We start from the raw sequence: 14,675 nt of genomic DNA, 5'->3' as shown, positions 1-14,675 counted from the left end.
CTCCCCCCACAATCAACATAACACATAATAAAATCATGCCTTTTAGGTTGTTAAATCTCAGTTTACATTCGCTTGTCTTCCCACTTTGTAAAGGCCACGGAGTTGTACTTGAACCTGTAGCCACACGGGGGCAGCCTCCTGTGTGCTCCCACCCCGGGGCTGAGGGCAGGGCTGTACCAAAAAGGCATCTTCTAGTAAAAACTTGTATTTAATAAAAATGAATAAAAAGTCAATATATTTTTTATACAGTTTGATGCTTTATTTCCTGAGAGTTTAAAATGAAATAACAGTGGACCGTGCACTTCAAATGTTGCCATAGTTCAATGTGGGACCCTGCTACATTTGGAAAACAAAGAAGAAAAACTGCCCTAAAATTAATGACATGACTGAGTTTTCTGAATTATGTATTTTAAATCCAGATCTTAATCATAGAATGGTTAGGGTTGGAAGGGACCTCAAAGATCATCGAGTTCCAACCCCTACTGAGCTTCCTCCCCCCACAATCAACATAACACATAATAAAATCATGCCTTTTAGGTTGTTAAATCTCAGTTTACATTCGCTTGTCTTCCCACTTTGTAAAGGCCACGGAGTTGTACTTGAACCTGTAGCCACACGGGGGCAGCCTCCTGTGTGCTCCCACCCCGGGGCTGAGGGCAGGGCTGTAGCAAAAAGGCATCTTCTAGTAAAGCCAGCTCTGGGGCCACCAACAGCAGAAGGACATGGACCTGTTGGAGCGGGGCCAGAGGAGGCCACAGAGACACTGGGAGGGCTGGAGCCCCTCTGCTGGGAGGACAGGCTGAGAGAGTTGTGGGGGTTCAGCCTGGAGAAGAGAAGGCTCCGGGGAGACCTTAGAGCCCCTTCCAGTCCCTCAAGGGGCTCCAGGAGAGATGGGGAGGGACTCTGGATCAAGGGAGCCATAGAGACGAGGGGGGAACAGTTCTAAACTGGAAGAGGGGAGATTGAGATTGGATATTAGAAATTTTTCACTCTGAGGGTGGTGAGAGCCTGGCCCAGGTTGGCCAGAGAAGCTGTGGCTGCCCCATCCCTGGAGGGGTTCAAGGGCAGGTTGGAGGGGGCTTGGAGCAACCTGGGCTGGTGGGAGGTGTCCCTGCCCAGGGCAGGGGGTGGCACTGGGGGGGCTTTAAGGTCCCTTCCAACCTGAACCATCCCATGACTCTATGCTGAGGTTCTATTACAAATGAATCCTGGCATCTCCAGCCCCAGAAAGCGACAGACCCAGGTGTAGGTGACCATCCTGCTCCAGGTTTGCAAAAGCTCCTCTAAAGGGCAAGCGCCCCGGCTGTTGGTGACACAGAAATCTCTGATGAAGACTTGTAACTTCCACTACAAAGAAAGGTGACAGGAAGATTTCCACATGTCTTCACACCCAGTTGGAGTCAACACAACACTCCTTGAAGGCTTGTAGCACCTGTTTGGATGTCCTTCTACTCCAGCCTGTCCTCAGCTGTTGTGAAATGTTAGAAAGGCCCAGGAGGAGACACTGCTTATCTCTTCATTAAAAGCTTTGCAATCTTCTCCATCACTCTTCAGCCCCTTTTCCGTGCTTTTCAGCATTCGCACACAATTTTCTTTCCAAGAGAAAAGAAAAACCCAGACTAAATCTTAGAAAGACAATTAAATAGTCTCAAAATAAGGCTCTCGTGTGGAGGCTCCCTCCCCTTTATTCCAGATTTCTGCCAAATCTGTTTTTAAATGGCAAAGTTGTTGTTGTTTTTTTTTTTCCAGTGACCAAAGCTCTACTTTCCTCCCAAAAGCAGGTGAAAGTTGGTATTATTTGGAAGTAAACACACAAGAGAGACCTTTTTGTGGTATTTAAAACCACAGTTTGATTGTCGGGTTCACCGAAGTTTAAGAATTGAGTTGGGCTGACAGGTAACCCCTCCTGAATCCAACACATCTTGGGATTGTTCACATGATTATATGACAGGGAAAACGAACAACCAATTAAAAAATTAACACCCGAGGAACCTTAGCGCTTTCCTCCTCTTCAGTTTAGACATTAAGAGGAGAAAAGAAATTAAATGCAATCCACTACTTGCTCAGTTGGCTGATTTAGCGAAGGGCTGGAAACCATGAAGTGAAACTGAGTGAATCCTGGAAGTTTATTACATGCAGCACCTAGGAATAAAAGAAAAGAAAAAAAGCAGTAAAATTTGCTACATTTAAGATTAGTGTCTTTGTCATTGTACTTTATCATCTAAAGATTATGTAATTATCCTTTTACAATCTGGCAAGTATTTAATTTTTAAGTAAAAATACAGGGCTATTGGCTGCTGCAGCGCAATGAATGCCCTTAGAACACCGCTCACAACAGCAACAGGAGGCAGGGAAACCTCACTTTCAGTCCTGATTAACTTAATGAGTCCCTCCAACACTAATCTCTCAGCCACAGGGCTATGGGAAAGATGAGATCAAAGAGCAGCCAGCAGCAGCCCCACTAACTAAGCGGCGTTGATTAGCAAATGGTACTTCCTACTCATCTAAGGGCTGACTAATGAGACGTGGGCACAAAGACCCATCTCCACCATCCAACATTCTCCCCACCATATCTAGGGGAAGCATAAACATTCTGGTTTTAAAACCTTCCAATTAATCACACGCAGGCCAGGAAAACACATGAAGGTTGTAAATATATATATTTTTTTTTATTTTTACTAAGACTTGTGTAAATTTTGTGAAAGTCCCAAGACATCAAAATACAGAGGCAAAATTAAAATATCTCGAGTCCCCACTAGGACACGGCTGCCCTGATCTTATGAACGACCAGAGCTGCTGCAGCCTTCAAAGAATAATTAAAAACTTTAAAATCCACCTTCAGTTTTGTAGTTGTGTGACCCTGAGGAGGTCAAAGCAAAATACATACCATAACTCCCAGTGGTGTTGGCGCAGATCACGGCCCCGAAGAAGCGGGGAACGTACTTCTGGATTCTGGAAATAACCTTCTGACAGGCAACTGTGGGGTCTGTTCCCATCCTCATATACTCCACTGCCTGGTAACTGCAAAATAACCCAACCCCACGGCCCCCAGTTAGACATACTCGGGTTCTATATCCTAAAATACCATCAAGAAACCTTGATTTCTTTAAATTAGGAAACTACATGATAAATAATTCATAGTCAAACTTCATATTGGTAATTATTACTCCAGTTCTAGGTGCAAAATAATTAGAAAGAGGACTAAAAGGGACTGCAGGATGTCACCTACAGCATCTCTCCTCCTAAGGCAGGACCAAGAACTGCAAAGCAGCAGTTAAAGAGTTAGTGGCTTCTATTTTTCATTTCGTGATTAATTTCATCATTAAAAGTTACTAATTTTCAAAAAGGCTAACTTCAAGATAAATTGCTGAAGAAAACTGCCCCCTGAGATTACATTACTGATAAATTACTGATTTCAGAAAGCATTAAAAAAATCTTTCAGAAAAAAACTCAGGTTTCTGAAAACCTCCTAATTGACACATTTTATTTGGTGAACATGAAGGTACGATGTTTTGATCAAGACTTTGAGCAAATTTTAAAATTTTTTGCAACGCACTTTAAACAAAATTCTCCCTCTAAATGAAAGAGCAACCAAAAGGAACTTCCTGTGTATCTACAGTGTCATTAGACAAATGACTACATGGGCACAGCCCGAGATCAATCAGTTGTGTTCCCAAAATGTCCCCAGAGGCAAAAAAAAAAGACTTTTTTCAGAACCCAAAGATTAAAAGATATCGCATAATATAACTTGCAAGCAAACAAACACTAGATTTTGTTTTGATGAAAACTACGTATTCTAAGACCAACTCTCATTAGAGTAAGACTCATCTACAGAGAGTGTTAACGATAAATGCTATCAAAGTGCTGCTGCAGAGAACTTCCCCTGCATTCAGAGACTCCCTATTATCTTTGATTTATTCTAACCATCAAATAGTTATCTTCAGCTGACTGGAACCTATCAGAATATGGAGCTGTACTTCACAGGGCTCTCCACTAACCAAACCCACTAAGATCTCAACAAAGGCGGTCGGAAAATATTAGCAATTTTGCCTTTTATTTGACACATGGAATTCCATGGTGTTTTCACCTGGGAATATGTAAATAACGTGGAATTAGGAAAGGTCTGTATCTACAAGGAACCCATGATTAACCAGCCAGGCTGAGTTTTTTTCTAAAACCCACACAAACCATTTTGAGCCTTAAAGCCAAATCCTTCAGGCTGCTAAACCGAGATGTAAGCTTTTATTGATTAACCTCATTAGCAGAGCTCAACTCACTCCTACTCTTGGTATTCATGAAGCTGTTGAATGCCTTTTATTTCAAGACTGGCTTGAAACAGCTTGAAACTCATCGAGGACATCTGTAAATATGGAACAGCTGAGGGTCGTCTCAGTTGACACCTCCCCACCCTCCTGAGTGATCCCAGACTCACCCCCATCCTTTCTTCAATTTGTAACACCTGGTTCCCACACAACAAAATATTTGGAGGAGAAAAAGCTGATCAGCTCTGTTAAAAACCATGCAGGTTGGGGATACAGAATCACAGAATCCCGTGGGATTGGAAGGGACCTCTGGAGATCATCCAGTCCAACCCCCTGCCAGAGCAGGGTCACCCAGAGCAGGTCCCACAGGAACGTGTCCAGGGGGGTTTGAATGTCTCCAGAGAAGGAGACTCCACCACCTCCCTGGGCAGCCTCTGCCAGGGCTCTGCCACCCTCACAGGAAAGAAGTTCCTCCTCATGTTTAGATAGAACTTCCTGTGTTCAAGTTTGTGCCCATTTCCTCTGTCCTGTCCCTGGGCACCACTGAAAAAAGACTGGCCCCATCCTCAGCCTTCTCTTCTGAAAAGACCCAAGTCCCTCAGCCTTTCCTCATCAGAGAGATGTTCTAGTCTCCTCATCATCTTTGTAGCCCTTTGCTGTACCCTCTCCAGCAGTTCCCTGTCCTTCTTGAACTGGGGAGCCCAGAACAGGTCCCAGTGCTCCAGATGGGGCCTCACCAGGGCAGAGCAGAGAGGGAGGATGGCCACCCTCCACCTGCTGGCCATGCTCTTCTTGATGCACCCCAGGGGACCATTGGCCTTTTTGGCCACAAGGGCACACTGAAGGGATTAAGGGATCTGTCACCAAGATGTTTAAGAAGTCACTTCTTCTAAGACAGATCATGAGGATGACTCAATTCTGCTGCTGTTCTTTCCCCGTCTGCTCCTTCCTTTACTCCCACTCCAGCAGGCAGTAAGTCAGACTGGTTTGTTAATTAATTACTTCATTTGCCACATGCGTGTTTTGCTGGAGAAAGCTCCCAAAACCTGCCCGAAGGACAAACCTGGGTAAGAAGCGCATCATGATGTCACCGTCGCCGGTGGCCGCAGCTCCTCCTGCTGTACTGTCTGCGTAGGATCCCGCTCCAGCTAGGGGAGAATCTCCTACACGCCTGGGGAAATAACCAAAAACCTCAGAACTGGAGACATTTACTAATTCCAGTGGGATTGCATTAAGGTAATATCTCTTGGACTGATGTTGGCACGTTCTTGTGTCACTGCACTGCCCTCAGAAATCTCAAAACCTCACCTCACAAGTTGCCCCACAACTGTGCCAGTTGTTTGTGTCTCTATGGCGAATTAAACCTGCTGGAAAACAAGCATTCCCTCCAAAAACACTAATTATCTCGCAACTTAATCAGTTTCTCAGTATTAGGATTTACTGAGGCAGTGCCCAGAAATAAGCAAGACCATTTTGTGATCATCACAGTATAAAATGTAGAACCTTTAGATCAGCTTAGTATAAGGTGGGAAAAAAGCTTTTTTTTTTTTTCTGCAAAAGCAGAGATACTGACCCTGGAATTTTGTGGATTGCACCATTAGTGGATGTCCCAGAAGCAACGGCTCCCCTCGCCCCAATGACAACCATACCTAAAATTATCAACAGGGAGAAAACATATTGTGAAACAAATTCATTGGCACAACAGGGTCATCAAACAGAAGCCCAACACCCAGAGTGTGGTTCTCTGACCTCCCCAACCAGTACCTCCTCCTCAGGGAAAAGCCTCCTGACCAGTAACACCTCAAAGCACAGAGGCACTGACTCCATGGCCACCATCAGCCTCTGCAATGGGGCTGGAAGGGTATCAGCTCCTACCAACCTCCCAAATGCTTTCCAAACAAAGACTCTTCTCAAAATGTGCTGGTCAAGGAGATATTTCATACGTAAGAAATACATAAGGGTGGGAGAACTTCAGAATTTGGAACATTGCCTGACTTCTGTAGGACATTAATTGGTTATTAATGGGCTGGACTGGAAGCAAAGAAGAAAGATTCCTACTTGAAACAACTTGTTAATTTTCTTGGTATCGCAAATACTGGCCTGACTTCTGTAGGACATTAATTGGTTATTAATGGGCTGGACAGGAAGCAAAGAAGAAAGATTCGGACTTGAAAGAACTTGTTAATTCCTGGTATCGCAAATACCGTCAGGCAAAAAAGCTCTGAATTGCTAAATTGAGAAAAATCCACACTAAACTAAACCAAAAAGCGCAAGTTTCAAGACTACAAAGTGTAAAGCCTTGAAAGAGATGAATCCGTAACCGCTCCAGTCCTTTTGTCTGATCTGCTCATTAGTCAACTTACAGGTTTAGCAATTAAACGTCCTCAATCAGAAAGCTCTTAGAAGTTTTTGGGGACTACTACTGCTAACTTGTTTTAAACATTGTAGTTTCTGTAGAAATTTATTGATTCAGTCAAAAGCCAGAACAGAATAAAAAATGAAAGCAAGCTTTATTTTCTAAGGTTAAGGACTTATAAATGTTGCTTTTGGCTGGCAACAGGAACTGTTTACTCATTTCTTCCACCTCCGCAAAGCTTTTTAAGTTTGCCTACACAGCTCCCAGGGGAGACTTGACCTAAGTTAACCATAATCAAGATAAAAATAATTATTTTAAACCTTGATGAGTTTTCTAAGCATCCACAGCTGCCTCAGCAATTCTGCCAAGGTATCTGAGGGAAAGGCAGGAGGGCAAGGAACAAACAGCTAAGGGCAAAAAATGAAGCAAGTGACTGCACTCCATCCAACCACTTAAGTAACAGAATCTCAAAATCATTATAAATAGGAATTAATGCTTATAAGAAATACTTTTCTTTAAATTCATTATGATGTAATCTGTAGGGGAATGAGGAAAAATAAATCAGAATCAGAGTTACCAAAAGTTGTTACCAATAGTATCATGATTATGAAAACTTCTTTGTGAGGTGGTCTCTTCTTCTTCTTTATAAGTCATTTTTTCAGGCCGTTTGTATGGTCCACAGGATTTTGAAGAGTCTGGTACCACATTCTGTAATTATTTTGTGATTTGCATGAATAATGTATCATTCTTCATTACAGATAAATTTAAAAATACTACAATCAATAGCTATAATCTACTACACAGGTATCAGATGCCCAATGCTTAAATTATATACAGCTGTACTGAAATCCCCCAAGTTGTTTCACTTAAAGAATAAAGATTTACTTCTGGTATTATAGGGTAAAAAGTTTTTCCTATTAGGAAGCTATGTTCTTCAAATTAAAGATTTTCCTCTGCTCAAATGACTGGTCAAAATAAAAATAATTTTAAAAAAGCTCATTTTTTGGCAAAATGAAGAAAATTTTCAAGCTGAAAAACCAACCAGATGAACTGATATAATAATATCACAGTCAAGATCCTATTTTCCCAACTGAAAACCAGATTCTATGAAATATGAAAACCTCTTTATGATGGAGGGGAGCCTTAGGAAGAGGGAAAAGGGTTTGACACTGAAAGAGGGGAGATGGAGCTGAGATGTGGGGAAGAACTTGTTTGGTGTGAGGGTGGTGAGAGCCTGGCCCAGGTTGGCCAGAGAAGCTGTGGCTGCCCCATCCCTGGAGGGGTTCAAGGCCAGGTTGGAGGGGGCTTGGAGCAACCTGGGCTGGTGGGAGGTGTCCCTGCCCAGGGCAGGGGGTGGCACTGGGGGGGCTTTAAGGTCATTTCCAACTCTAACAATTCAATGATTCTAGGTATTAAATAAAAATGGTTCAGCGACACAGCATTTCATATCCAAGAAACAAGGTGTACAAACGTGTAGAAATCTGCAACACCAACCCCAAAACAAACAAACAAAAAAATACCCCAAATGCATCAAATCAACCTGACCACGACAGACAAGCTTAATGGACAGTTGCGCTCATCTGATGTGTTCACAGGTCTGCAAAAAGCCTCTCTAAAAATTTATGCATGCATCAAAAAACACATACACTGGTTTGTTTCGTTTGAGAAGTCCTTACCTAATGTAGAGCTAAAAAAAAAATAAATTCCCCCACCAAAACGCTACTGCAGCACGGTCAAAATCAGCAGGAACTGAGAAGAGCTAGAGATGTTCTACTCCCAAGTCTACCAAAATGCTTGGGAATTCCAAGTTTGTTCTGTTTAATAAGCAAAAAGTTTATCTTTTATTCACATGCAAAGCACAACTTCAATATAAGCTGAAAGGAAGAGGCATTACTGACTTCCTAACACGCCCCCGTCACCGTACCTTCCAGTAGTTTGGCTGACAGCTTTGGTTAAGCCACTTGGAATACGCCGAGAGAGAATTTTGGGTCGTTAAATCTTCATACGGAAACCCCATTTTTACAGCAAACAGGGAAGCTTAAAAAGCAAAAACAAAAAAAACCCATTAATTTATTGACATTTCAATATATTTTATGATAACGCATTCATGTAACGTTATCTAGAAATCAAGAAATTCTACATTCTCTATGGAAATGAGAAATATGTCTTCAGGGAGCAGTATCGGGTGTTATATTGATCTACAACTGAAATAGCAAACTCTCCCTTCACTGGCAATATCAAATTTCCTCAATTCACTATAATTATGTCAACACACGTAAGTTTCACCCTTGAAAGAGAAACAAATTCAACTCTGTTAATCAACTGGACACAAATAACGTGGAGGAAGAGTGGCCTGGGCTGTGCGTGTGCCAGAAATATTTACATAAATGATACAAATATTAGTATATTTCCCTTTAAAATCTAGTCTTTGTACAACATTTGCCACTAAAACACAGATACTTGCAGAAATCAATCCACCAGGCACATCATAGTACCCTTCTTCCTCACAGCTTTAAAAGCCATCCTTTCCTTGTTTTGAAAATTAAAACAGGACATGTCAAGGGAGCAAAAGAAATACCAACACAAGCAATGAAAACGCTGTGCTTCTAAGAGTGGCTTCTATAGTCAGGGAAAAGGGAAAAGCAAAAAAGATCAACTGTCTTTTTATCTTTTAGTTGTAGATACCTTTGACATTACCCAGTAACAGATACTGGTGCTGGATTCAGAAGCTGGGATTTATATAAGCAATCCTTGATAATAATGTCACCGTCACACACAGCTCAACGGGCTTCTCCATTCCCAGCATTTAGAAAAACCTTCAATTATTTCTGGACAGCTTTTCTGTGGTTTTTCTTAAAAACCGACACAATTAAAGTTTCTTTGCACTCAGAGGAAAAGAAAACCGATGGCTTCAATTAAACAGATATTTATTTTCCCATTTCTAGAACAAACAGGGGGTTTTTGTTGTTGGTTTGTTTGTTTTTTTTTCTTTTTAAGGTAAAATTGTGCTTGTACGTGTTTGTCAGTTATTTTTTCATGACCTTTGAAGCCTCATTTCTGTTCCAGGAAGCAGAGTTGGTCATTTTTACTCTCTGAACTTTTTATTTGAATTATTGGCCTAAGAATTGCTGGGACAAAAAGGCAGAAGGTCAGGTCCAGATGAAACTTTACCATCCATTGGGAGATAAATCTGAAAATCTCTTGGCAGGTGACAACCAAAAAATATTTTTTGGTTTTTTTTTCTCACTTGTAATCATTCTGCACTGGATGTCCCTCACCAGACTCAGCTCTACATTAGGATATGTGGCCTTTATTGATGTTTTCTAAGACTTTATAAAAATATCTAAAAGTGGGTGTAAAGAAGATCAAATTGGGCCCATTTTGGTGGTGCCCAGTGACAGGACAAGAGGCAACAGGCACAGCCTGAATGGCAGGAGGGTTCCTCTGCGTGTCACAGCTGCCTCCTCCCCTCTAGTGCCAACCACTCAGAGAAATGAAAGTTTAGGAGACAGGCAGACTTTCCTGGGTTATATCACTAAATATATTCAAATAAAAATGCAGTTTAGTTATTGGGAAAAAAATATAAGGAATAAACTCAGCAATTTTGCAGCTTGAATAAAAAAAGCCTGCAGAGATTATATATTTACATGAACAGTTTTTACTGTTCTAGCTAGCTTTTCTAGTGAAAATGTAAATATTTTTATTCAGAAAATAAACTCTTTTCTTGTACATGCTGATTTTAAGGTCCAAATGTATTCTTCTGAAGCTACAGCTCTATTTTCTCCTTATCAATCTTCACCTGGCAAAGACAACTAGAGTTTCCTTTGTTATGCATGTTCCTATTTCCACACAGAATAATATTTCTCTTGAAGGAATGTATTTTTTCTCAATTTCTTCCACTGCTTTGATTCATGCACTAACATTTATCACCATCTCCAATTTTTACTCAGATATACCTTCAGCTTTCCTGTTTGGACTTGGCATAACAGCCTTGTCCACACGACTGCATTATGCAAAGAGCTTCCCATCTTAGGCTGGAAAATATACTTTAAATCAGCACTTTAATTCTTCTGTTTCTCCAGCTTTATCTTTTTTTCTGCTCATTCTACCAAGCAAAAGTTAAAAATATTTTGATAGCTACCAAAGATGGGGAAAGGAGTACTATGAGCCCTTCTTCCTCCTCTGTTTAACACCCGACCAAGTTCTTTTTCAGCATCACCTGTGAAATCTCTCACACCAAAGCCACTTGTAACCCAACCACGCTCAACTGCTCAAATCAAATACAATCTGCAAATCCATCTCTCTCTTTTCAGAGCTTCTGTCAAACGCTGTCCTCACCTCCCTCTATTTGCCCCATTTTACTCCATCAAAAAACTGCTGTTGCACTTATTTTTCTACAATTCTGTGCACATTAATTCCTTCCAGAATCTTTTCTCTTTTCTTATCAGTGTCAAAGCACTTGACTTACCCTTTATGCTCAGATTTCCATTTCCACACTTATCTCCACATTTCTTTCTGAGCAGGCACGTATGGTTTAGAAGTCCTTAACCGTGAGCCAAGTAACCTTCCACTCTCTCCTTATATATCTCCTTGGAACATACATCTCTTTCAAAACCAGTATTATTCTAACAGCAGCAGCTTGTATTTTAAAAGTTCAACTATTCCTCCAGTTTGCTCTTTTTCTGTGCCTAAAAGTACGGCCCCAAAGGACTTTTTTTTTTTTTTTCACATTTAAGTTCTCAGTAATATTTTTTAACTATGAAAGACTGTAATCATGCTCAATATATACTGAAATGTGATTTGAAATGTGATTGTGTCTGTTAATTCTGTCACTCCTTAGAAAAAGTTACTCCATGGTTTTAAATGAAATGTTTACATCTAAAAGCTTCTATAGTGTCTTGTATCAAATCATCTTTGATACCTTTGAGATCAGTAAGGCTTTGGGATTACAAGGTAATATTTGAAGTTAAATTGGTGGAAAAACCATAAAATTGTATTTTTATTTTCCTGTGCAAATAATGGACTAAACCCTAATTCATACATACATAATAAGAGAGTAAACACTTCTGAATTATTGGACTAGATTAATTTGATTGCCAGGGAATCCTTCCACCTATATTACCAAGATTATTATACAGCAATTTTAAGAGGAAGTGTTTTAAGAAGAAGGTAACACTTGGAAACAGTTAAAGGAATAATTACCTGACTCTCCCACTAGTAATGTATGTTTAGTGTATTCAATGACCTTTCGTGCTACACCAATTGCATTCTTCACACGTCTGAGATCTGCCACTGCCCCAACTTCCATAGTGTTGCTGGAAAGAAGAAATATTTAAAACTTATTAAAAATACCAGAATAATCATACATTTTTTGTTAGATAGACTCTGTTCTTGTTTAAATTAGAAAGTTTGCTCCTTTAACATATTGCTTTAATTGTTCTATGCCATAGACAGATGGCATCACACTAGTAGGGAAAAGCTTCAAATATATATTGTTTCCTTTCCTAGGCATGGGAGTGTTGCTGAAACAACAGTAACTCCATCCCCAGTAGTACTTTCATTAGAGTAACTATTTTGTTCCATAAACTCATGAGTTTTCTTACCCATCCATAATCATGGCATCCAGTGTTGTTTCTCCACTTTCATCCGGGCTTCCCCCGTAGCCCACGCTCCCATCGCACTGCTCAATCTCACACTGGCCACAGCCCCTCTCCACCGCATCCAGCTCAGAGCCTCCCTGCTGTAACACTCCCCAAGCTGCAATCAACACAAATAATTCAACGTCACCAGTGATAAAAGCCTCCACTGCTGCTTTAAAGGCTGTGTTAAAGATGGACGTGATGAAAATGCACTATAGAAGTGGATAAAAAAAATAAACTATAGCTTATAGGTGAAATAAAGTCAAAATACAAATATATTCAAAAGAATTTAAAGCATTACTATTCTGCTTAGTGTTTCTGACTGAGAAATGAAGCTTTTTTCTGACTGGGAAGGTGTTATTTACTAACAATCATCACAATTTCTACATATTAAATAACCTCCTCTGCCCAGAACCAACCGCTGTTTACTTAAAGCCTTTTGGGGGTAGAGAGAGGGGGAAGCAAAACATTTTTTTCTCAGAAAAAAAAAAAGGTTGTAACAAGCAGCCCTCAAAAGCTTCATATGAGAACACCAAGTGTCCAGCTGCAGAAGCAAAAGATCTAAACCACACAGTGATCTAAAAGATCCAGACCTACACCAGTAGCTATGGAAGAACAAAAAGAAAATGGAAATTATATACAAGAAACTCCCATCTCCACATCCTCCTACTCAACCCTTAGACTTCTGTTCTTTAGGATCTAGCGCATGGTGCAGTTTCGTAAGACATTACAGACGTGCCAAATGACATGACTCGAATAAACGGGCCCGAAGGCTTTGCAGTTGGGACATTCCACAATATTGGACACCAAGCAAGATTTTCCATGCTGCTGCCGTGGTCCTGCTCCTTCCTCCCTGTGCTGGTGCTCCATCCCCTGCCAGACCCAAGCCCAGGGCAGCAGCAACCTACAGCCCAGTGCTTTTTGGCAGAATTAAACTATTACCCATCTCAAACATCTCGAGAAGCCTCATTTTCACAAATGCTGCATGCACCTGCGTGGAGCTGCCTGCAGCAAGACAAAAATAAGGCTTAATACCTAGCATCCAACTCCACACACGCTTGTCTTTATTATAAACTTCAGTGTGAGGAGCACTGCTCCAATTCCTATAACCTGTGTTGCTGTGGGCAGCCTTAACACAAGCTTTCAAAGACTGCAAACCAAGGACCTTGCCATTTTCACGTCTGCGTCTCTCTTCTGATCTATGCAAGGCTCTACAGACACCCCATTTCACTAGCAAGGCTTCCGTCAGGAGGGGTAATTTGCAACCCAACTGTGGCAAAACAGCCTAGGAGTCTTTTAAAACCAGTCATAGAATGGTTTGGGCTGGAAGGGACCTTAAAGCTCCCCCCCCAGTGCCACCCCCTGCCCTGGGCAGGGACACCTCCCACCAGCCCAGGTGGCTCCAAGCCCCCTCCAACCTGCCCTTGAACCCCTCCAGGGATGGGGCAGCCACAGCTTCTCTGGGCAACCTGGGCCAGGCTCTCACCACCCTCACAGCAAACAAGTTCTTCCCCACAGCTCGTCTCCATCTCCCCTCTTTCAGTGTCAAACCCTTCCCTCTCCTCCTATGGCTCCCCTCCCTCATCCAGAGTCCCTCCCCAGCTTTCCTGGAGCCCCTTGAGGCACTGGAAGTGGGGCCGTTAAAACCAGTCACCGGTGGAAACGGCCAGGGCAGTACAAATTAGCACATAATTAGCGGAGGAATGTTTCTGAAGTGAACATGACCGGCAGGGGGGAGCCGTCCCTCACAGCCCACTTCTTTTTGCCACAGGGCCAGGCCTGAGGGCCTTTTCCTCTCAGCCACCAGCCCCAGCCCCGCCGGCCCCTCACCCCCCCGCTCCCCCGCCGCGGCACCTGTCTCCGCCGCCTTCCTAAACGCCCAGGTGTTGATGACTAGGGGAAGGCCGGCGGCTGAGGCGGCTCCCGCCAGCTGCAAGGCGACCAACAGGAGGGGAGCAACCACCGCGCTCCGCCGCCCGCCGCCATTGCTCCCCGCCGCCGCCATGGCCGCCCGCGCGCATGCGCGGAGGGGGGACAGCGCGGCGGAGGGATACAGCCCCTGGCGGTGGAGATGGTGGACGCGGCGGAGGGCGCCGGTCGCCGCGAGGGGGTGGTGCTGCGCCCCTTTGAGGGAACTGTGTGGGGAGGAGGAGCCCAAACGCCTCCCAGCAGCAGCTGCCGCCCGGAGCAGGTTAAAATACAGTTTTTATTTACTATATATCTGGGCGGCAGGGCTGTGGGGTGGGGGCACCCCCTGTAAAGCGTGTTTAGACGCAGTTTTTGCCTGTTAGCTGTGAGGGTCGCACACAGCGTCTCTACGCGCCGCCTGGTTAACCAACACGTGTCTTCAGGGTGCAGAGGTGTTTCTGCAGAGGGTGTGGTGTGGGATCTACTATAGCGAAGTGCTCATGGAAGAAT

General features: G+C 42.8%; 1 protein-coding gene across 1 annotated transcript; it reads right to left on the bottom strand.

Moving 5' to 3' along the window:
• Positions 1 to 277: 277 nt before the first annotated feature.
• Positions 278 to 14,265, bottom strand: AGA (aspartylglucosaminidase). The gene is made up of 9 exons (XM_014945484.1): positions 14,112 to 14,265; positions 12,222 to 12,375; positions 11,821 to 11,933; positions 8,543 to 8,655; positions 7,209 to 7,326; positions 5,836 to 5,911; positions 5,326 to 5,433; positions 2,888 to 3,021; positions 278 to 2,142 (listed from the first exon to the last, which is right to left on the bottom strand). The coding sequence occupies exons 1-9, from the start codon at positions 14,260 to 14,262 to the stop codon at positions 2,042 to 2,044; spliced, it is 1,068 nt and encodes a 355-aa protein (XP_014800970.1). The 5' UTR covers positions 14,263 to 14,265; the 3' UTR covers positions 278 to 2,041.
• Positions 14,266 to 14,675: the final 410 nt, after the last annotated feature.

This window comes from Calidris pugnax, unplaced genomic scaffold (assembly GCF_001431845.1).
Source record: "Calidris pugnax isolate Ruff unplaced genomic scaffold, ASM143184v1 scaffold58, whole genome shotgun sequence".
In the NCBI taxonomy this organism is placed as follows: Eukaryota; Metazoa; Chordata; class Aves; order Charadriiformes; family Scolopacidae; genus Calidris; species Calidris pugnax.
Note: the sequence above shows the minus strand (reverse complement) of the source record. Positions and strands in the feature narration are given on the sequence as shown.